Source organism: Polyodon spathula, chromosome 7 (genome assembly GCF_017654505.1).
Source record: "Polyodon spathula isolate WHYD16114869_AA chromosome 7, ASM1765450v1, whole genome shotgun sequence".
Classification (NCBI taxonomy): domain Eukaryota; kingdom Metazoa; phylum Chordata; class Actinopteri; order Acipenseriformes; family Polyodontidae; genus Polyodon; species Polyodon spathula.
Window position 1 is genome coordinate 52,864,696 of NC_054540.1, and position 23,830 is coordinate 52,888,525.

Sequence of the window (23,830 nt, forward strand, 5' to 3'; positions counted from 1 at the left end):
CAGAGGCTGTCTTATGAAATCTATTAGGAATGCGCTTCATAAAACGTTGAGAGGGGTATTCGTTATTATATTATATTAGTGAGTCCTGGGGTTATAGAGATAATTTAGGGGAGTTCTTTAAATGTAAATAAAACAGTGGAGGTCTGTATACAACTTTAGCTTAGATAAGAAAATATGACATCCTTGTGTACAAAGGTTATCATAAGCAAACATCTAGCTGCAAACAGTCCAGTTTTCCCATAGTCCGTTATTACAGTAACATTGCATTTTTACCTTGATTTTTGTTTAAATCTATGTCATTTCATGTTTAACACACCCCGCTATGCTGTTACCATTAAAGACCAAAACAGTCCCCGCCTTGCTAACTCCCCCTAGCCTGTCACATTTAACTGAAAGGTCTTCAGTTCCCTAACCTCCTGTGAAAGGGGCATGATATCCTTTTAAACAAGATATACACCCCAAGAACAGAGGGGCATGTTACATTACCCCTACCCCCCATTCTAATACTTCTTGGAGAATAGTATAGTAGCGTTATATGGGTTTTGCTTAAGGAAGCAATACAAAATAGAATAAATGGGGCATTTTGACTGTGAAATAAATCGAAACACGGTGAAGTTAATAATTACCATGACACAGCTGTTCAAATGCCAATAGGTGATCTTTGTCCCTGGTGTTATAAATATAAGGCAGAGCCTGGTTTTCCACAGTTCTTGTTCAGTGGGTGTGCTATACAGAGGTGTTTTGATTTGCTTCGTTGTTGGAAATGGATGTACACCTTGTGCTTGGACTTCTCCTAATGGCAAACTTTGGCCAGACATCCAGTGGGCAAACTATTCCTACAGCTGCCACAAACATTGCTACCACTCCAGACCGTAAGGAATAGTTCAGCGTTTACTGCACCTGTAACAAACCACTGCTTAGAGTGATACAGGGCACTCGGGCATCTTCACCAGAGATTCCAGAAAACAAAACAAAATCAAAGAACTTCAGGGGAAATAATCTGACAAGATTCTCTTCGCTTGTTACTAGCCAACTTTTTTTTTTTTCAGAGATTAATTTTCTTTGGTTAAACTGTAAAGAACTAAGTCAAGCTGACCATCATCGAACTTTCTTGTCAGACCTCTACTACAATAAATCAGTGCAACTCACTAAAAAGGGAATCTGCTGAGAGTGTAGATTGAGACAAATGGAGTCTAGTCCATAGTAAACTTTAGTGATCCAAAACCACTGCACGATTTGGCACAATTGTATACTCTGAGCTGAATAGAAGGGATGGGTGTTAATGTTACGATTATGAAGTAGTGCTGTCTGGGGGGCGATTGCTGACTGGTGGACTTGAATTTGAATATTTTAACTTATTATCACTCACATTGATTGTGTCTTCTGTTACACTTTAACAATTTCTGTATTTGTTACTGCATGTTTTTCTGTTTATTTTTGCTGCTCCCGAAGCCAATAGGAAGCGAATAACAATGTACAGTGATTTCTGTACATTAGAGATGACAGTATCAAAAACGATAGAGGGTTATAGGGCTTCATGATACAGCAACGTTCATTGGCCCAATGTTTATCCCCCTTTTTTCTTTTTTTTTCTGTTAGCATTTTGCGGATTCAAACCTGATTTTGAACTGTGTGAAAAAGCTCAAGCTTTTAACTGTTCTAATGGTGACTGTTACTGTAGAAATAAAAAGCCCTATTGCAGGTAAGGTTTTGAGATTTGTCTTCAATTTGCAACGATTCAAGTGGATGCAGATGATAAAATAATTGTATAAATCACACCTGTCATGCAGTGTTTTCATTTAGTTTGCTAATTCTTCACTCCCTATGTTATTTTAGCAGCATTGTCTTTGGGATTAAAACAAGTTACTAGCTGCAAAGCATGTCACTCATTAAGGGGAAGCAGCTGGTTGGGTAATCACAGTAAAGAGGGGGTTGAACAGTTGGGGACAATTCACTCCCTAGTGGAATAGCCGAGGAAGTGCAAGGTTACCTGAAAGCAATGCAAGCAAACAGAGTTTTCTCTAACCTAGTATTATGCCAGGTATCATGTTTTAAAATTGAAAAGATGTTGCACATATGAGATCTGCATAACAAGTGCAGTTGCTTTCAAATAACTATCCCCTGACAGAGGAGACAGCCCTTATCAAATGATCTTGAATGGCACTGCAGTGGACTGGCAATGTCATGGTTGTGTTCTCAGAGGCAATGGTAGAACAAGGGCAGCTGGGCTAGTATAAGAACTGTGATAACCGTTTGATATTTTGGCATATAGGTAGGAGCAATTACATTATTGTTCAAAGTTTATTCTTAATTGTTGTGCAAAATTAAAAGTATGTTATAGTTTTCATAAAATATGGATGGCAAACTGTCAATTATATATACATATATATATATATATATATATATATATATATATATATATATATATATATATATATATATATATATATCTTAATTCGCAGTTGGGTTTAGTGCTGCTGTCTGTTAGTGTTTTCTTGCCAGAACCCAAATGAGACTGTATTAATTATACATTTTGTTCAGATGTAAAAACTACAAAGAAGGTAGTGAAGATTTCTGGTACATAGGGGAAAACTGTGACCAGATGTGGAGCTTGACAAACCTGATTCTAGTTGCTACGCTGCCAGGGATAGCTCTAGCGCTGTGTGTTGGAACTGTCTTTCAATGCGTGCACTACTTTAAGAAGAACTACTGTAAGGAGCCTTCGGATGAGGAGGAAGGGTGAGTAATAGAGGGTGAATCAAACTGACTTACGTAGTGCTGATAATCTTATGGGTTCAGATTTTGTATTATTACTCCAATAAAATTCAACACACCTATACTACCAGAAAGAAAAGAAACACAGAACACTGTCTTGCACTTGATTCTCTTTCTCTGGGAGACTTGGTCTAACCCTTTCATGGCTGAATGCTGGCTGAGGTACTACTTGACTGACTAAAAGTGGGGATAGTGAAAAGCCTCCCCACCCCCCTCCTATGGAAGAACATCAAGTGGTGGGGAGCAAGATGTTAGATGAAATGTTAAGTACAGAAGAGCACAGTACACAATTTACAGTACGTGTTGGGGGGCAGAAATGAGGTGATGGGAGTAGTTAATGGAAGGCAAACCCCAGCCAAGCTTCAATTTAAAATCATGTGATAACGACCACTATGGCTGATATTCTATGGCAGTGGCTCTTAATCGAAAAGGTGTGGTGGCTGCACTCTCTACTATGCAACAGAAGATAACATAAATGGTCTCTGCATTTGAGAAAAACTACATGTCCCCTACCTTTACCTGTACTGTATAACCAAAAATATATTTAGATCATTACATTGATAACCAGAAAAAGAATGTATAGATTTTAAAATGTTGCTTCTTGTCTAAACAACTGTACACAACCTTATCCTGCCAGTGAGCAACTTGAACACACCTTATGTCCCTGGCCGTAGTTTCCTATAACATTATATTAATATTATTTTTTTTGTGTGTGTTTAGGAAAAGAAGTCAGAAGAGACAGGAAGCCCATACCACAAGCAGGAACACTCCTCAAGATAATGTGTACCACAACTCTATATTCACACCTGAGCCAGAGTCAGATGTATACAATAAACACATAGATTACCCACCGCAGAGAATGGTAAGGACAGACTAATACCTGGTACTGGCTGCCTGTCTGCCTGCCAGATGGACAAAGCCTGTTGTATCTTCCAGGTCTTTGCTTTAAGCATGCTCTACATTGTTTATGTGGATCAAGTAATCCTCCATTCGGGTACTAAAGGAGTTCATTACATATTATACCCGTTACGCCTGCTTTAAATGATTCCATAAATATTGCTGTGAAACTGCAGGGTTACTGTGGAGTTCTTGGGCAGATTCGCAAGGCAAACCTGTGTGACGGCTCCAGCATGGATAACCATTGATATAGACATGAAACAAATTAAAACTGCATTCAATAAAATCTACAGTATTCAGTAATTGTACAAAGTGGTTTATATCCAGTTACAGATTCAATAGCTATCTTATAAAAGTTATAGTAATGTTGTCTTTACCTTAGACATCCCAAGCTGCACTTTTAAAAGGGTTGCTGACACTAATTGGTGGTTTCTCTTTCTTTGCTATTTAGAACATCCAGCGTCCACAGCCATTGGATAACTACCAAGTCCCCCAAGCCCAGCAAATGCAGGACAACAGGCCCTATCGACTCCCACGGACCACCCCTCCCAGCAAGCCCCACAGGTACAGGAGTTTCATAATCCCAAACTCATTTATTTATCAAAATAGCATTTTTTTCAGCATCACCAGCACCCGTCTGTATTTACATGTTTGTCTGTTTCAGCTTCCTGGCATCTCAGTCCAGCCAGCCTCCTGGTGTGGGCCGCTCCAGCAGCAAGCAGTACTCAAGCCGCCCGCCCCAGCCGGTTCCCAGAGGCAACCCCTACCAGGCTGATTCTGAGGACTCAGGGGACAATGATTACATCCAGCCACTGCCTTCCATTGTCATGAGGCCAATACCGGTGAGTGAGCCACCATTCATCATTGCCACACATCCACAAAGTGCCTAATACAACAGACAACACAAACCGTTCAGCCATTTGGAATTATATATATTTTTCATATAATAAAGAGCAAAGCCCTCGTCACACCAGACACGTGATGAGCGAACAATCACATGAGTATGGGAGCTCCTCCAAGCGACTGATGAGTTAATAGTACTGATATCAGCAAAAGACCCGTACTTACCTCTTGACTACAGAGCTTGGTCTTTAGTAGAACGGTACAGCACTCATCTTTGAACCATGTAGTTTGGGGTTCGCATCCAGTCCTTTCCTTTCAATTCAATGAACTGAGGTGCCCATTACAGTAGCGCCCTCTATGAACAGAATTCTGACCCCTGTGGTTGAAACAGGCAATTTAAAGTCTGTGTGCTTTATATTATAAGCTGACACGTGACACGATTCTAAAATCCAGAACTTGCCTTTCCTTTCAATTCAATGAGCTGAGATGACAATCAGTTACGAGTTACTTTCTGTTTCTTCCAAAAGCTAAAAAATTGCTCCTGCCCATGATATTGCTTTACAATAAAGATGCAGTAGAGTGGAAATATATTCTGAATCGTATATTCTAGTACAATAGCCATTCCACTGACTCAAGAAGGAGAACAGTGTTAATTAAATTTTTCTCCCTAACAAAGGTTGCATCTGTGTTCATTTCTAGAAAGGTGCAGTGCCAATATTCCCCAAATTGGAATCCGGAATGGCTAGCCTCCCACCAGCAGACTACAGGTCCCAGCAGTGGCTACCGAGGGCGCAAACAGCAGCAAGACCCTCATACCAGTAAAAAAGAGAACGATTCATTTCTATCTGTAACATGAGTGCATCAACCTTGGCAATCAAACTTCAATAATAAGTGACGTATAACAAATGATTAATGAAATACTCTGGCTGATGCGGAGAAGAATGAGGTCTGATTTCCTTGACACGCGGATGTTGAGATGAGCTAGGATTACAGAACGCTGTTATGGCATTCCCCAAAGAGCCATCTTCAATTCTTGGCAACAACTCTGCCAACCTACTCGGCATACAACGAGAGGGAATCTAGGGAGGGAGGAGGGGCAAGAAAACAACCAAATACATTGCTTCTATTATGTTTATTTGACAGTCTATTCTATAATCTCATTACTGTTTCCCACTGTTACAAACAGTATACATCATGTTTTACTAAATATTGTAATATTGACAGCTATGTACAGTAAGATTTAATTTACTGTCATGTTATTTTGTTTAACGTCATCTTCTGCTCAAAGTTCTGTTTACAATAAAGCAATAAAGTTTCAAATGGCACAATATATTACAGTCCTTAAAGATTAAATTAGGTCTATCCAAAGATACCAATCTCTAGAAAAAGCAGGCGTCAGCATTTTAACTCTCAAACACAAGAATGGAACAGTCAGGCCTATTTTAGTGGCTTGTTGCAGTAATAGGGTTTAAGCTTCCCATTGCCTTATTTCATCTGTAGGGGTCAGTATTATAAATAACTCAATACAGCAATCTATGTGCAACAGATTCATTAAGCAAATGTAACTGTCAGGGGCTGGGCACAGCCTATCACGCTTCCTTACCAGGAATTTCAACGGCAGAATGTGTTGTAATACTAAAATAAAATTTACTAAATTATTTTGCAAATGGTTCAACTTCAGTAAATTTTAAGAGAGTACATTGTTTGTTTTACTTTATTTCTGTATGAACAGCTGTTTTAATTCAGTAACAGATTAGTAAATCTGTTTTTTTGCAGCTGGTTTCACAGACTTGTTTACCTTACATCCCCTAATGTTACCAAAGGTAAGGTACTGTAGTGTATTTCAAGAGTTGTGTTCATCAGGATCTGTGAAACAAGTCTGTGGTGTTTGATACATTCATTCCCTGTTATAAAACACTGACTGGCCAATAAACTAGTCTGCAATGCATGCAAATTGTTGTGGTCACCTGTCATGCGACACACTAGCACTATTGAACAGTATCCAGAAGCGTGCTCTGACCCACTGTTAAGGTCATTCTATTTCTCACTGGCCAGAGTATATATTATAGAATACATTATAGAATGGCCTTTATTGTAAGAGCACAGATCCCAGCGTGCTGCTGAAGTGGAAACAAGCATGTCTTGTCCAATGAAGGATTCTAGGATTTGAGCCTGATTGTGTCTGAATAGTTGCCTACAATTTTCATAGTGGATCAACATTTCACTTCCCCACAACTACATATATTTGCATACATTACAAACCTGCTGTCTTTTTATTGTACTTTCATTCTCCACCTATATGCATATTCTTTATTATAAAAAAGACAGGTTTAGTGAGTTAAATGGGGTTGAATTATGTTAGTCTGTCCCTTTGGTATAGGAAGTTCTGTGTTTGAAACAGTTTAGTTTTGCCCATGTACTATTTTACTTTGAAGTTTGATAAAGGGGCTGTAGGCTGTATGGAAGACTATAATGAAAATATTGACAAAGCTAATCAATCAATCAGTTTATTTTGGCAAGCCATCCCAAAGCGCTTTAAAGAAAAAAAAAGCAAAAACTAAATATCAAACATTTATGACAACAATTAAAAATACTAACAATTGAAATATAAAATGTCTATTTTCCATAAGCCTGGAAAAAGCAATGTTTTTAATGGCTGCTGAAAACTGGAGGCAGGGAATTTCAGAGGGAGGGAGCAAAGTTGAAAAATCCCTGCCCTCCCAAACTGACACACCTAAATAAGGGAATGGTCAGCAATTTAAAACCTGAAGGGCATAGTTGACGTCTAGGGATATAGGATGCAGCAATTCAGATCAATTAGCTCCTTGCTGTAACTGATGCCAGAGGGCCCCAGGCCATTTTTTGTTGTTATAATTCATGAAATATACAAGCACAACACAACAAGCACAAACCTTAAATATTTTTTAATAAATAATGACATCTGATGTTCATGGACACAAGTTATGTGAATATCAAGAACTGTATGCTCTTCTTAAAAACCGACATTACATTATACAAGGTTTAAAAAAAAAAGTTCCAGATTGTTACATATTAAATTCGTCATAAATAAGTCTACAAATAATACTTTGTCACCTGCCAAAATAATCGCAGTACTTGCACGGTGTTCCGTTGGGACTGTCTCCCACTGTAAATTCATCATACGCAGTTTGAGTTTAACGATTTCTGCCAAAAATATTTCTGAACGGGTTGTTTCTTATAAACCAGCCCTGTTATTTTCCAATGCACTGTAGACAGATACAAGCAGGGTTACTAACAATCACGATAAACCATAGCTGAATCCTTTGGCACAATAACATCTGGCTTCCGTTCAACCTGAAATGTTTATTCAGAATTGGTGCCACTAAACCGAACTCGAATTTGCGTGAAACCAAACGCAAGGCTCGAGATTTTAAATTGTAATAAATAATCAATCACCGCTTAATTTTTACTCACGGGCTAGCGGCAACTGACCGTGTTAATCTAAAACAGTGTTACGCTCTTTACATCCCCACACAGCCTTAAAAGAATCGCCATTTACACACTCCAACAGCAGCCGCCCGATCTCGACTCAGCTGCCCTGAAGCCGCTCCTCACCCAGAAAGCGAAGAGCGCTTTTCACTCGAGTGACGTAAACAGGCAGGGATCGGCGGCGGCTGCAGAGGAGGAGGCCGCGCGCGCTGTTCCCTCCACTACTCCCTCCCTCTGCTTCCCTGTCAGCGAGCAGCCTGATTGGTCCAGGCCTGGAAAAGAGAATTCGAGAATCCCGAATGTGCAGGCCGCGGTGTCCGCGAGGCGGAAAATAAAAAGCAAAACAGCCCGAGACAAAAGATACAAGGGAGAAACGCATCCTCAAGACCGAAAGAAGAGAATCTGAACGCAGGTAACCGGGGTCGGCGAGCTGGAAACCCGTTACGGGGGTCGGCGGGGAGAGGCCCAGGCGGTGGGCCCTAGGACCTCACTCAGCCCGCTGTAAAAAAAAAAAAAAAAAAAAAAAAAAAAAAAAACAGACAGCCGCGGCCTTATTCCCGCCGCCTTTTGTAAAATTGTAAGTTATATTCCTGTGTGCGCATGTTTTAAGGAGGTAGGATGTTGTGTTTAGTGGGAGAGAATGTCTAAAATGCACATTGTGTTTTTTTACAAAACGAAAAGGTAATTTTTTTTTCTAAGCAAATGAGTTGGTTTCTGCAGGAGGAGGTAGAAAATGGCGGAAATCAAGATGTCGCAGAGCGGCTCCGTCTGCATTGAAATAGCAGATCTGTTTTGTTGTAGCTGTCGACATCGCAACAAGTCACACTACAGAAGTCTAAATGACGGTGGAAAAGTCGAATAACTGGATGTCGTACCTAGCATGTCCCGTGTCTCAATAAGAGTGGTTCCCTGAATTGTTGATTGTTGAAATTTGTCTGATGGCAAACTGCCTGCAGTTAATTAAGGAAGGGAAGCGGCCATTTTTTTTAGTCTGTCTGCGGCAGAGGGATATATGGGGGTTGAGATTAATAAGGCAGATCAAAGGGGCAGTGTGCAATTAGAAAAAATACTTTCGTGCTATAAATAATGGTTGCAAGTGACCTTCCCACGGTTGAACGGGCTACATTTTTGTGTTTGTAATATTAGAAAAAACATACCTGTAAAGCTACCCCGTGAATGTTAGCTACCACATATTTCATTAAAATTTGTACAAATGCACCAAGCGCTTAATATTTCTGTTGCCGTGTTAATGCAAAAAAGGCTTGCTCCTGCTGCTGTTCTTTGTAAACTGGTCTGGATTGTAACGTTTTTTATTCCCCGGTTTTGCATACACTGTCTCCAGCCTGATCTTTAAGATGAACGGATTTTTACCGTTAGGGGAGTTTCATTTAAAACCTGCAGCGTTTTTGTTAGTCATTTTGGTTTCACGGTTTTAATCGTTACCTTTTACATAAACGGTGTATTTAATTTCAGCAAACGCATATTTCATATTTTGTTTTATTCTCTGCTGCGCTAAATGTCTTTTTGGCGGCAGGTTGTATGCGCACTGCTGCCTACCTGCTGTAGCTAGTAAGAAAATCAGCAGCAATGTTATTCGTGCAAATTAATATACATAAGACATGTAATAATTACCGCATAACGTTTACTTTGTTAGTTTTATTTATTGAAGACATTAAATAAGAGATTAAGAACCACATTCAACTTGTGTACATTTTTTTTCAAACTAGTTACCGGTATGTCAAACATGTGGAATTATTGCAATTTATTTTGCAAATTATTGAAATTGTAAAATTATACATCTGTGTGTTTTAAGGTACATCATGTGATAACGCGTTACATAAAACGTGTCTCGTACTGGTGTGTATTCATTCTTTGATCTGCATTTTATTGTAGAGGTACTTTAACGTTTAGAGAAGGTGTGTAGTTCAATAATGACACACATGTGCTTTAATGAGTGTAAAAATGCAGACTAAACCTTGACAGCATGAACATCTGATATTTTTATTGTGGTTACTGTTTGTTTGTCCCAATGTTAGCCCAACTGTACAACATAATTCATTCATACACTGTTCAGAGAAGCATTGCACCTGGCTATGCCGGAATACAGAATTTAAAAAACACCAGAGCCAGCGAACCTACATAATAAATTTGTGCAGTGTGTTTTTTATGCATGGTGGAAGTTATTTGTAAGAAATCATACAAGCTGATCAAATGCAGCGGTGAAGGGGGCTCATTGCACCAAGCTTTGGGGTAAAGCAGACAGTGTCTCCACTTACACTACTGGTGCTGCATTTACAATGGTTTGCGGTGTGGGTTTGCAGGAAATGTATACCTTTCCTGTATATCGCCTTGCAATTAGTTTGAAAAACAAGAATGTGTCTCATTCCTTGTGTTTTTCCTACTGACGTTTAGACATGGGAGCAAATACTTTATGCTGTAGGAAAAAAAGCATATGAAAGTGTGGCCTGGATTTATATGCAAAATGGTCTGATTCATTCAGTTTAACCAGTCAGGAAAGGCATACAGTTGAAATGCTCCTGGTGAAAAATGTAATCTAAAGTAATGGCATCGGTACTATCTGAGCCAGAGCAGGAAATGGGTGCATGTTGGAAAGTAACTGCATTGTAATTAAAGCTGTTTGTGTTGGCTGCATGCAGGAAATACTTATTGGCTTAAGCTGTAAGATCACTTTTATTTATTTATTTATTTATTTATTTATTTATTATTAAGTATGTCTGAGGATTACCTATATACTGTAGTGAACATGAAGGTTTACAATATTTGGCACTTGTACTAGATAATTGGCTTATGGGGGTGCTAAGGTGCATTAGTGGTAATTTTATGCAGATCATGTATTTGTTTTCTTCCAATGCGCATAAGGAATCATTTTGATTAGCATGCTGGCGAGAAAACCTATCCATGTGTGAATGCTGTTGAGTAGTTAATCTTTTTATGATTATACAGCCTGCCTAGATATACCTCAAGTCTGGTAGTTAGCCAGTATTAGGAAACACCAGTTGCATGCAGATAACCAATTAGTGTCTTTGTATTGACATGCAAGTCAGAATTATAGGCACCAATTAATTGCCATGAAAAATGTAATGAAATCTAGCTGATTTGATTTATTTATTGTCACTTTTTTATATCAAATTGTATACATTTTTCCCATGGGCAAGGAAAACTGTTAATTGTCCTTAACATGGTTTAGGCTTGGTCATCTATTTAGCCCAATGCATTCCGGTGGGGATAGTTTATTTTTACTCTCCTATTGTTCCAGGGCCCAGTCAGCTGATTGCGTCTTATCTAGTCTCATGAATATTTTCTTGACAGGTTGTGAGCATTGATTTAGGATCTTTCACCATTGTTAGGTGGTCACCTGGGCTCCATACATTATAAGGGAGGTTGTCATCTTCCGTCCTGATCTGTTGATGCTCCCTAGAGCATCTTAGACAGTTGCTATAGAAACCAGAGCCAGAGAAGCAGCTATTCTGAAAATGCCAAATGTTAAGGCCACGAATGAAGAAAAATAACTTTAAAACCTGGCTACGTGCTTATTACTGTAATTTGTTGCAAAAAAGGAAACCTTAATGTATTGCTTTAACTCCTCTGTACTGTACTGTATATTAAAATTCAGTATATTAATATACTGTATATATTAAAATATATAAAATATTATATATTAAAATATACAGTATATTAAAATATTCTAAACAGTGCAGTTTAAAGAGGTTATAGCTTATAGACTGTGCGTGTGTAGTTTTCATAGCAACATAGCAAATTGAAGTCCACAACATGAGGGGGAAAAGAGGCTACTTTATCTCATACAGAGCCAAGAGTGGTTATCTGTGACAGGTTTTACTTGAAATAAAACTCAAATTAAAATAAAAAATGGGCAGTTTTTTGTTGCATGAAAATCAATCTTGGCAAATCATTGAAAGTAACATAGTCTGTCTTTTATAGGTGCCTGCCGTTGAACAACAAAAGAAACCGGCATTAAGTCTCTTTCTGGTCTGTGAGAACATTGGATCAAATGTGAAGGTAAGCAAGCTTTTAATTCTTTATACTTTTGTGTTTCCTGTAGGAAGTAAACTTAGACCTGTAAAGCTCATTTTCTAACCCTCCCAACAGTCAAATGGAAAACACTTCCATCCACTCCAATGGGCTGGGTTGTAGTTGAGTTCGGTGGATTTATTCAAATGGGGGAAATAGGTTTGTTTTACCAGGTAAAACTACCAGAAAATCAAGATAGTGTGCTGCTAGCCTTTCCACAGTTGATCAATCCTGTTTTTTGTTGTTGTTTGTGTGGTTGCTGTTTCTCATGTTTATGCAGTTAATGTAACCCTGACAACATGTTGTTGAATCATTTTTTTGTAGTTCCTGGGACCAGCAGATCATGGACCAAGGAGGTGGGGGGTTGGAACTACAATCGCAGGATTTAAAAATGCCGCACACAATGATCATGCAGGACTTTGGTAGGTACCCGGGCCCAGTTTCATTAACAGTATCATTTCACACCGATTCATTTTAGTAATCAGGGTTTATTTATTTATTTATTTATTTAATTATATGAATTTAAGTAATGAAGAATAGATATGTTAATAGTTTTAAAATGAATCGTTTAAACTGTTTCCAAGGGCTAAATGTTTAACCATTGTCAAAGATATGAAATACAGAGGTTGTTTATATAGTAGGATCTACAGTGTGAGATTTATTTTTTTATAAAAACGCATGTGGTCTCATGCACATTAAATAAGAATATCATAAGAAAAAATAACAGCACTTCATTGATGGCTTTTTTGATTTGGTTATAAAAATTCCCAATATATTGGTTTAAACGGGGGGTAGGGGGGGACGACATTTTACTAGCATATGAACCGTGCACATCCCTTAAATTCAAACCTCTTTCCCCAGTGGCAGGCATGGGTGGCATGGCTCATATTGACGGTGACCACATCGTAGTGTCTGTCCCAGAGGCTGTGCTGGTTTCAGATGTGGTGACTGATGAGGGGATCACCCTGGAGGCTGAGGTGATTGAGGGGCCGGATATTGAGCATGGGGACGTAGTGACCACAGAGGGGGTGATGGTACCTGAGTCTGTGCTGGGGGCAGAGGTTGCCATCGAAGAGGCCCTAGATCACCACATGTTGGCCACGGACCTGATCGCTGAGCAAGTGAGGGACCAGGTCTTTGTGGCCGACTTGGTATCCCACCATCACCAGGATGGACACTTGCACCACCATGTAGTGCATGAATCTGAGATGGTCTCCGAGGAGGTGATGGTTACAAATTCAGATTCAGAGACAGTGATCCAAACGCATGAGGGATTGCCGGCTTCCACCGTCACCATCAAAACTGAGGATGATGAGGACGGCAAGAGCACATCTGAGGACTACTTGATGATCTCCTGTGAGCTCAGCTTTATTACTCTACCCTCCCCTCTCTTGGTAACCATTCAATAACCTGGTGCAATAAGTACCTCCTTTATGATGTGGAATAACTTTGCAATAAAATGTGCTGATTGTTCTGAAGCTTACTTGGTCAGTTATTCAGTTGATTCACATAAGTATGCCATAAAGAGACACATTAGTAATGTTTATTTATTTTTAATTTATTTAAAACATCTCTATCTTTTAAGTGTCCATATTACTCAGCATTCCATACTATGCTGGGCACTTCTTGCACAACTAACAAAGTAAATCCTTATTTTTGCACAGTGGATGATGTAGGGGAGAAGCTTGATATTGGAAACACAAACTTGAAGATCAGCACTGAGATGACGCAGGGTGATTGTTCGAAAGAAGACGGCTATGGTTCAGAGGTCATCAAAGTATATATTTTTAAGGCTGAAGCTGAAGATGATGTGGAAATAGGTAAATGATTAATGTTATGGATCTAAAACTTCCATTTTCCTTTACCTTTGGCAAATCTCCCACTCTAACACCCCTGCCCCTTTTCACACATTTTCACATCTTTTCCCTACTACTAACCACCCACCATTAACAGATTAATTGTAATGACAGGTCTGTTTAAATGTAATCCCTTCCTAATTGATATATTAATATCACCACATATGGTTTTAATCAGTACACTGATGAAGGCACTAGCGAAAACATTTGTCTTGTTTTATCTTAAGTGTTTTGATGTTACGCATGCCACTCTGAGAGTTAGCAGTTTCACAATATCGGTGTCAGTTCTTTAACCACACATTAAGAGGACCTTCCTAACCCTGACATGCTGACATTCTTGTGTTTATGTTTCTGTGAAGGTGGAACGGAGGTCGTGACAGAAAGTGATTTCCACAATGGGCATGCAGTGCTGGAGCCAGGGGGAGTGGGGAGGCTTCACAGGGAGAAGATGGTTTACATGGCGGTCAAAGACTCCTCTCAGGAAGATGAAGATATCAGTAAGCATCAGGAGACACAATTAGACGTAACTGTATGAAAATGACATGTATTCAAAGGCCCACTCATACCAGCTTGGCATCCTGTATATTGAACCCCTGTCCATTTTTTGGCAGTGTCTTCCTCCAGTGTTCAATCCTATCTCTGTCCCCCTTCAGACTGTGCAGAGATTGCAGATGAGGTTTACATGGAGGTGATCGTGGGAGAGGAGGAGGCTCCTTCTATCCAGGAGTCTCAGATGGACGATTCCAACATCAACAAGACGTTTGTCCCTGTGGCCTGGGCAGCTGCTTATGGTAAATTTATTAATGTGCAGCACTTGCATGCTGAAGTGTTTTCTGTTTTTATCAAAAGCAAAGTTTGGCAATACAATGACGTACAATGGTTAGAAAGAGAGGTTTTGATGTAGTTTGGTCAAGACTGGTTGAATGGTACACAAAATCAGGAATGTTAAAAATCCTGTTGTCCTTCTGCCCAGCGTGACAATGCAACATTTGTTCTGTGGACAATTGTTCTTGTTGTATTGTTCATTTACAGTACTCTATACAGTGATTTATGCAAACCAATTAAGAATTTGTAAATATATTTATTTTCTACAGGCAAAATTCAAAATATATATATGAGTACCAGTCAAAAGTTTGAGTACACCTGCTTGAAACCAGGTTTTTCATGATTATCTGTGCTTTTAATTGTATAAACTTGTCTAGAAACACTTAATATTTCATTATATGATACGTGTACTTATATAAGCTGATAATCATAAGTGAATTGCATTAAAAAAATTAAATTTTTAAATGAAAATATAAATCTTGTCAGTTTCAATGAAATGATCACCCCAAAGCAAAGGGATTTCAGTCTGAAGCCCAGGTCAGTTAAAAGTCTGAAATGTGTATAACACGGTGTTAGAACACTGGCCTAAGTATAAAGGTGTTTTTGTTAGATGTTCTCCGAGTTAACTAGCATGTTACCTAATTAACCTTTTATCACTAATTATTGTTAACAGGTGAGGGTCCATGATTACTATAAATATAGGTAGCATAGGCACAAGTTTGTCATTCCTGAATGTAAGGGAGCAGAAAATGGCAAAATACGCTCAGTTAAGCAAAGAAAAAAGAGTCTGTAATTACTTTAAGAAATGAAGGTCAATCTTTAAGACAAATCGCAAGAACTTTGCAAGTGTCTGTAACTGCTGTAGTCAAGACCATCAAACGATTTGAAGAAACTGGCACTCATGAGGACCAAACAAGGTCAGTCACAAGTCTGTGAAACCGCTGATTAACTGCCCCTGAAATACAAGCTCAGCTAAAAGCTACTAGAAGTACAGATGTTTCAACATCAACTGTTCAGAGGAGATTGCGTGAAGCTGGCCTAACTGGAAGAATTGCTGCAAAGAAACCATTGTTGAGTGCAAAATAAGAGGAGAGACTTGCCTGGGCCAAAAAACACAGAAACTGGACATTTGAGGAGTGGAAGTTGGTCTTATGGACCGATGAGTCAAAATTTGAAATATTTGGGTCCAACTGCTGAGTATTTGTAAGATACAGAGAGGGTGAGTGCATGAGTTCTGCATGTGTGGTTCCCACTGTCAAGCATGGAGGAGTCAGTGTCATGGTGTGGGGTTGCTTTGCTGGTGACAGAGTTGGTGATCTTTACCAAGTCCATTGTGAGCTCAGCCAGCATGGCTATCATAGCTTACTTCATAGGGATGCCATTCCATCAGGATTACGGCTAGTTGGGCAGTCCTTCATTCTTCAGCAAGGCAATGACCCGAAACACACCTCAAAGTTGTGCAAGAACTACCTGGCGTGCCCTACATCTCTGGGAATTGCTGCAGAAGAGCTGGGATGACATGTCGGGTGATTTCCTGCTGAAACTTGTAAACCTAATGCCCTGTGTTTGTGAGGCTGTTATTAAGGCAAAGGGTGGCTATTTTGAGGAATCCAAGATTTGGAGACAATTTTTTCAATTTTCTTGAACATTGCTTTGATACTCCTTATGTTTTGTATATTGTATCATGTGTTTTCATTTTCAAGAATTTACAGAAACGTATACGACGTAAAACATTGTCAATTATGAAAAAACCTAGTTTCCAGCAAGTGTACTCAAACTTTTGACTGGTACTGTAATATATAAAATAAAACTTAGGAAATTCACCCCTCAGGTAACAACCTGGACACCAGGCTAGAGAACAAGAATGGCTCTGCCACCCAGTATCTACAGATTAGCGACAGCAACAGCACCAGCCGTGTGCTGAAACAGAAGGCCAGGAAAAGGAAGAGGGGAGAGACCCGGCAGTGCCAAACAGGTGAGGGCCCATCTGGACAAACCGTCTAGCTTTTCTTTCTTATTTTTTTTGTTTGTTTGGACTTTCTTTAATCTGTCTCAAATGTGTTGTATCAATTTGGAACATACATCTGAACACTTCATTCTGATTCCTTCTTACCTACTTATGTGCTATTTTACACCACCTTAGTGTTGTAGTGGACACTTTTCAGAGAAAGATAACAGGATATGATAACTAATTAGCCAGCTTCATTCATTGCTAGAATATCTAGAATATGAAAGTTTGTCTAATCAGTTGGATTTGTAAATTGTGAACAGTCTGTACTGCTTTGACAGAAATAAATAATTACAGAAGCTTTGCTACAGATACAGCTGTATAACACAACGTGTATGAGTTTATTTTGAGTGAGTGAGAGGTGATGTAATTTTTTTCGAACGTCTTCTCTCCAGCTGTGATCATTGGTCCGGATGGGCAGCCCTTGACGGTGTATCCCTGCCACATCTGTGGAAAGAAGTTCAAATCACGGGGTTTCCTGAAACGGCATATGAAAAACCACCCGGACCACATGTTCAAGAAAAAGTATCAGTGCACGGACTGCGACTTCACAACAAACAAGAAGGTCAGCTTTCACAACCACCTGGAGAGTCACAAGCTGATTATTAAGGGAGAGAAGGTCCATGAGTTCACGGAGTACACCCGGCGCTATCGGGAGGCCAGTCCCCTGAGCTCCAACAAACTCATCCTACGTGACAAGGAGCCTAAGGTGCATAAGTGCAAGTACTGCGACTATGAAACTGCTGAGCAGGGCCTGCTAAACCGCCATCTCCTGGCCGTCCACAGCAAAAACTTTGCTCATGTCTGTGTAGAATGTGCCAAAGGCTTCCGGCACCCTTCTGAGCTGAAGAAGCATATGAGGACACACACGGGTGAAAAGCCGTACCAGTGCCAGCACTGCGAGTTCCGCTGTGCTGACCAGTCCAACCTAAAGACTCACATCAAGAGCAAGCATGGCACTGATCTGCCCTACAAGTGCGGCCACTGCCCGCAGGCCTTTGCTGATGACAAGGAGCTCCAGAAACACACAGAGATCTTTCAGGGCCACAAAACTCACCAGTGTCCACACTGTGACCACAAGAGCACCAACTCCAGTGACTTGAAAAGGCACATTATTTCTGTTCACACCAAGGACTTCCCACACAAGTGTGAAGTGTGCGAAAAGGGCTTTCATCGGCCCTCAGAGCTCAAGAAGCACTCAGAGACACACAAGGGCAAGAAGGTTCATCAGTGCAGGCACTGCGACTTCAAAATCTCGGACCCTTTCACGCTTAGTCGCCACATCCTGTCAGTCCACACCAAGGACCTCCCCTTCAAATGCAAACGGTGCAAAAGGGGCTTCCGGCATCAGAATGAACTCAAGAAGCACATGAAGACCCACAGTGGCAGGAAAGTTTATCAGTGCCAGTATTGCGAATATAACACTACGGACGCATCAGGCTTTAAACGACATGTCATATCTATTCACACCAAGGACTATCCTCACAGGTGCGACTACTGCAAGAAGGGTTTCAGGCGGCCCTCGGAAAAGAATCAGCATATAATGCGACACCACAAAGACGCTCTAATGTAATGTTGTATGGCCCCTTCCTACTCTTCCCTCTTTCCTTGTTTGGGGATGTGGATGGGGTGGGGCTGGGAAGATTACGTTTCTATGGTAAATGATGATACATTTTAGTGAACTGTTCTCCTGGTCAGTGCTGATTCACATATTTTCATTCATTGTAAAAAAAAAAAAAAGAAATAAGTCTTGAACAGAAGTATTAAGAGTCAGCGAGGGAGGTGGGAGCCGGGGCGAGGGGAAATATGTTTGCGCTCTCTGTTTGGCTTTCTTGTCTTTCGTTTTGGTTTGTCTTGATTAGAAGCGAAAGAATCACTCATCTTAAATATTCAGGGGTTCAAATACCAGACCCTCCTTATTTCAAAATAGCTTTACAAATGAATTATGTGCTGAAATTAATTCTGTCCTTTCCACTTTAAACAGCGTCTCATCAGTTGGGATAACTGCAAAACACAATCTTTTGTTTTTGTTTTAACATTGTCATACATAATCAATACATTATGTTATTTCCAATGTCATCAAAATGAGGTAGAAGGTTATGAGGTTCCAGCTGCATTGTGACAGTCCGTTCTGTATTCTTCTCTCGGTGCAGTGTGAATCGAATATAGCTTATTAACAGCTAATCATTAGAACGGAAGCTTTAGGTACCTCATATAGGAAGTATTTAGTTAACAGGTTTCATGTTACCACTACGACTTGGGTTGGAGCTTTTTCCAACTTTTTGGAAACACACACAATTTTGCATATTGGTAACTTTTAAGAATTTTAGATCTAGATGTGCGAACCCTTATCAGCCCCACCATGTCTACATGCTTTAGCTCTCATAAGGACTTCAGATTACATCATCTTCAGAGGCTTGAGTCAAACTATTTGAACCCCTGAACATTTTGTATACATTTGCCCCACTGTTTGTTTTTTTCCCTCAATTAAATATTATTGTCTCCCTAAATAAACCTTATATTGCTGATGCATAAAACTCGGAGAAGCAGTGAGTGCACAAACTGGTGTGCTTGCTCAATGATATGCATTTTTTTCTAGATATTTTGTAACCCGTGTAAATTTTACAATAAACTACAGATGGCCATAGAGTTAACCCATTCAGCCATCCCTGGCTTTTATTCTGGACAGTCCAATCTACAGTGCCCTTTGTTTTGTTTTTAATTGTTTGTTTTGTTTTTAAAGGAAAAGAAGAGTTAAAAATAAGACATGATTGAATGAAGGCAGTAGAATTTATAGTCATAAAAATCAATTGTAGATCAAGATGTAAAAATAGTCTTAGCAATCCACGCTCAAGGAAGAAGAGTTTTGTGAAAAATGCTGGTTAAAGTATTTCAGTAGTATTAGTAAACACAGTGGTACTGTACAGTAGATGCTAAATATTCTTTGCATTGACGTAATAAACCACTGGTCTATGCACCTTCACTTTACATGGTACAGTTTTTATGCAAATTGTTTATTTCTTTCCATATTCACCTTGCTTCAAAAAGGGGACCTGCCATTTAAATTGTGAAATGGCTTACCTCTGTGATTGTCTAGTCTAATCTAGTCTAGTCTGCCTCCCAGGCCTGAACTCTAACCACTTGTCTACTTCCTTCAAGCCCTTGGTTCTTACAAATAAGTCATATAATGCCTCCTACTCCTGGCCCCAACTATAAATAAATGATTAGGGTACACTACCTCGCTGTACTATTTACTTGGTCCCCACTGTCTCTATGTCCTTTGTTCTCTTGTTGTATTACATAACATGCAAGTACTGTACTTGTTACCATTACACCACTTGTTAGTGTAAATCTATGGTTCTCAAACTTAGTCAACCTGGGACCACCTTTGAGGTAACATGGGTCTGCTGTAACCCTTTCTGCAACAAACAAATATTACTCATAAACTGCACCACTGAAATGCATCTAGTTTTAGATGTTCGTAATATAAAGGAGAAGCACATATATAGACACACACAAAGAATTATTCTTAATCTGGCAGTGCACTATAACCTGAATATTGGCATCTTTTATTTTGAGCCTTCTCTGTTTGACTGAGCTGGTATCAATGTAGTCTGCTTGTGATGGGGTTGTTTTTCAACTCCCAGGGGGTACCTAAGGCCCAGTTTGAGACTGGCTAGATAATGAGTGACCGGATTCACAAAAGATACCGGGTTGGTTTATGTTTTTTATTTTTTTTATTTTATTTTACACGCAGCTGCATGCAACAATAAGCTTTTTTTTTTTTTTTTTAAATCTTCTATAGAGAAATGCTTAAGTTTATCTCTGGGTAAATGCACCACACAGACTTCAGCTTGTAGCTTTATCTGTTTCAACAAATTGCTTTTTATTTTATTATTTTAATTTTTTTAAAGAAGAACCTGTCCAGTTTACTAATCTTCCACCAAAAAAAAAAAAAGGTCTGGACAAGTGTTTGAACAATAGCTTAATCTGCTTTTTTTGTATGTTACACCTGCAAGTTCTTGCACTTGGTTAATTCATCTAGTAACTGCCAATAAACATTAAAATAGGAGACTTTCTGTAAGAAATTAATTGTATTTTGTAGTATGTGGTTATGAGCAATTAAGTATTTTCTTTGTTTCTGGTCACAATTTGATGTTAACTGTACAGCATGTAGAAATGAGGCATGAGGTTTAGTGAATTGTCCCAAATTAATTCTAATAATACTGTCTTCTCATCAATCTCAAACCACTTGGCACTCCTACTATGTATTTGTTTGTGGAAATTCATCTTTAAGAAATTACAGTCTGAAAAGGCTCATCCCAATTGGTAATTTGTCTAGAAGAAAATGTTACTGTATTTTAGCTGTTCAGTGCTAGATATTAAGAACCCTGTATTATTTTGTCTATCCAGGGCTTGATATCCGTTCTTCTGGGATATACCCTCTTCATTGTAATGAACTACAAAATGTTCTCGACTGATTAGCAGGTTCAAAGGTGGAAATGTATTGTTAACTAGCCTGTTAAACGAGTACTATTGTAACCAGTGCAGACTAGTGTATATGTGATCAGTCAAACTGGGGATTTCAGGGTCTTTCTATCCTACCTAGATTACCAAAAACTCCCAAATTTCAACAAGTCTATATTCATTGTAGACTGCACGTGCTAAAACCAGCCTTTATAAAGGACTGAATACTAAGGTCCTGCTATTATGCACGACCATAGAAACCTATCAGCCTTGAATAGATTTCTAAGAATCAAAGTGTTTTAATTGAAATACCTGTCTAGAGTAGAATATGTAAGGTACTGTATGTGGAGCCTTATGTTTACAGTAGCGAGAGCAAAGCGACCGCAGTACTTTAATGATAACAGTTGAGCTACCAGTAATTAATGAGTCGGAAACTTTTTTTTTTTTTTTTTTTTTTTACCATGACCTGATGCACTGTGTATTGTTGCAACAAGCTGAACCTAGTGAAGTAGAGTTATTGCTGCATCCAGTGATTGCATCACAAAGTAATGCACTGAATTGTTTTTAGGGTCTTCAGACTTTTTAAAAGCCAATTTATTTTAGAAAATAAAAAATCATCATAATATAAAACTAAATGTGTAATGTGCTCAGAATTTTTGTGTGACAGAATCGGCTATGTAGACATGGTTTTATTCAGCAGCTATCTTAAAATAGCTTTAAGTAAGTATTAAATGCTCTGAACCATTTGTTCTGTATTTAGTGTACTTGTGATTATTTTTTTGCACAGGCATTAATGGGGGAGGGGTCATCTGTGCTTCGCTGCAGATCTGTAGTTTTAACAAGGGGTTCATGTTTTTGGTGCACAAGAACATCTGTAAACTACATTTCCCATAGTACTGTTCTGGTGGCTTTTATTTCTAGTTGATGCTACATGCAGTGTTTTGAGATTAGATACAGTCAGTGAGGGAGGGGGTTTCGTGCAAGTCTGCTCCTAAAATGGTAATAAAAATGCCATGTCATAAAATTGAATCTTATGGATAAATAGGTAATCTTGTCCCAGATGCAGATTCTGTGTGCTGCTGCCCCATTTGTTTTGTATTTTTTTTTAATTGCCCACTGTAAAAAAAAAAAAAAAAAAAAAAAAGGAATAAAAATCTATATTACAGTATTTCAGATGTATTTTCAATGAATGCACATTTACGCCGAATTGTATGTACGTGTACTATATATAACACTTGAACTTAAAATATTTAACTGGTGCTGCCAGCTGCTGAGGAAAAAATTTAACACATTGTTTTTGTTGAATGTTGTATATACTGTACAAATTATTTGGTAATAAGGTGTGGTTTAAGTGTATTCTTGGTATGAAAACCACAATCCATTACAACAAGCAGGGTTCAGGGGCGATTTAAAACAAACTAGTCAATTTTTGTGTGTTTTTTATAAGTTGTGAAGTTTTATTAATTTAGCTTTTTCAGCTGTTTATCCTTTTTTTTTTTTTTTTTTTTTTTTTGTGCCAGATAGAGTCAGTTCCATGGAAAGTCAAAGTTTTATATTTCTAAACTTTAGAATGGTCATTTTGAGGATGACACATTTTTTGTGGTTGACGTGGCTGAAAAATTTATGTATGCCATGTAAGGAAAGAAAAAAGCTTTTGTCTTTTGTATATGGGATTATTTAAATATGTGTTCCTCATTTAATGTAAATATCAAAGAATAAAAATCATCTCTTTTACTCCAGGTTGAAGTATCTTCATCCATTTGGGTCTCGTTTCCAGCAGTAGTTCGGGGACCACTCTCGTCTCACTGGCAGGGAGGCAGGGGTGAACGTACGGGTGATCAACCCATATCCTTGCCTCTAGATGAAAAATAGGCTGTGTTTGTCTAAACACAAACCAAACAGCCCAGAACACTAGATTTTTTTGGTTTGTCTTTATGATTCCAAGTACCTCCTTGATTGAGAGAATACATGACTTGTATACCACTGTGTTCTTTCATTTAACAAGGTAGTAGCATCCAGGTCCAGACAATTATTTACCGGTATTTACTTTGTAGTTTTTGTCAACTAAAGCATGGTGCTTGTGTATTGTACAATTGTTTGTATTATTATTTAAAAGGTGATTGATTGCATTTTACATGATTACATAATTGCAGGTTTAGTTGACTCTACTGTACAGTATGCACTTGTGGTTCTGAACTGTACAGCAGGTCACCCAGACAACTCAAATCAAGTAATCGTTCTGGGTAGACACATGCACTAAACAAGTCCTGAATCTTTAGTATCCTCGTTTCTAGTGTATCAGTCCTCTAATCCATCTCTTCTGAAGCCACTTCAAAGAACTGCATCCAGTGCCTGCAGCCAGTTGGTAAGAGAGGCTGGTAACAGTCCCTATTACTTCCTTTACAATGTTCTGCTCTGTAACTTTATTGTTTCTTAGATGGCATACTTAAATAAATGTGCACACATACTGTATAGTAACAGAAAAAGCGGTTTGCTAGTACACATGGGCATATTTGGTGCATGCCTACATACATCTAGCACACACTTACTCACATTTGAATATGCGCTTGTGCACAGTACACTTGTACGAACATGCATAACTAGTGTTGATACAAAGTGATCTTTTGCCTGTAAAAAACAG

General features: G+C 38.9%; 2 protein-coding genes across 4 annotated transcripts; both read left to right on the plus strand.

The window, feature by feature from the left end:
* The first annotated feature begins 698 nt into the window (after positions 1-698).
* LOC121318787 lies at positions 699-6,145 on the plus strand. 2 transcript variants are annotated; one of them, XM_041255842.1, is made up of 6 exons: positions 699-872; positions 1,600-1,702; positions 3,496-3,637; positions 4,124-4,236; positions 4,337-4,514; positions 5,215-6,145. In XM_041255842.1, exons 1-6 carry the CDS (start codon positions 764-766, stop codon positions 5,335-5,337), a joined length of 768 nt encoding a protein of 255 aa, XP_041111776.1. In that variant the 5' UTR covers positions 699-763; the 3' UTR covers positions 5,338-6,145. The 2 variants fall into 2 exon arrangements, with proteins under 2 accessions (XP_041111776.1, XP_041111777.1); XM_041255843.1 differs by lacking the exons at positions 699-872; positions 1,600-1,702 and adding an exon at positions 2,550-2,739.
* Positions 6,146-7,483: 1,338 nt separating this feature from the next.
* On the plus strand, positions 7,484-22,923 carry LOC121318780 (zinc finger protein 711-like). 2 transcript variants are annotated; one of them, XM_041255823.1, is made up of 9 exons: positions 7,484-8,560; positions 11,944-12,021; positions 12,358-12,455; positions 12,895-13,389; positions 13,698-13,853; positions 14,249-14,386; positions 14,543-14,680; positions 16,546-16,689; positions 17,118-22,923. In XM_041255823.1, exons 3-9 carry the CDS (start codon positions 12,377-12,379, stop codon positions 18,293-18,295), a joined length of 2,328 nt encoding a protein of 775 aa, XP_041111757.1. In that variant the 5' UTR covers positions 7,484-8,560; positions 11,944-12,021; positions 12,358-12,376; the 3' UTR covers positions 18,296-22,923. The 2 variants fall into 2 exon arrangements, with proteins under 2 accessions (XP_041111757.1, XP_041111758.1); XM_041255824.1 differs by having other exon boundaries at positions 7,484-8,395.
* Positions 22,924-23,830: the final 907 nt, after the last annotated feature.

Excerpts from the sequence above, each read along its gene's own strand:
- LOC121318787 (XM_041255842.1), top strand. The coding sequence starts at position 764 with ATGGATGTACACCTTGTGCTTGGACTTCTCCTAATGGCAAACTTTGGC. Across the intron at positions 873-1,599 it reads CATTGCTACCACTCCAGACC|CATTTTGCGGATTCAAACCT; the intron begins GTAAGGAATAGT and ends TTTTTCTGTTAG. Across the intron at positions 4,515-5,214 it reads TTGTCATGAGGCCAATACCG|AAAGGTGCAGTGCCAATATT; the intron begins GTGAGTGAGCCA and ends GTTCATTTCTAG.
- LOC121318780 (XM_041255823.1), top strand. The coding sequence starts at position 12,377 with ATGGACCAAGGAGGTGGGGGGTTGGAACTACAATCGCAGGATTTAAAA. Across the intron at positions 12,456-12,894 it reads AATGATCATGCAGGACTTTG|TGGCAGGCATGGGTGGCATG; the intron begins GTAGGTACCCGG and ends CTCTTTCCCCAG. Across the intron at positions 14,387-14,542 it reads TCAGGAAGATGAAGATATCA|ACTGTGCAGAGATTGCAGAT; the intron begins GTAAGCATCAGG and ends GTCCCCCTTCAG.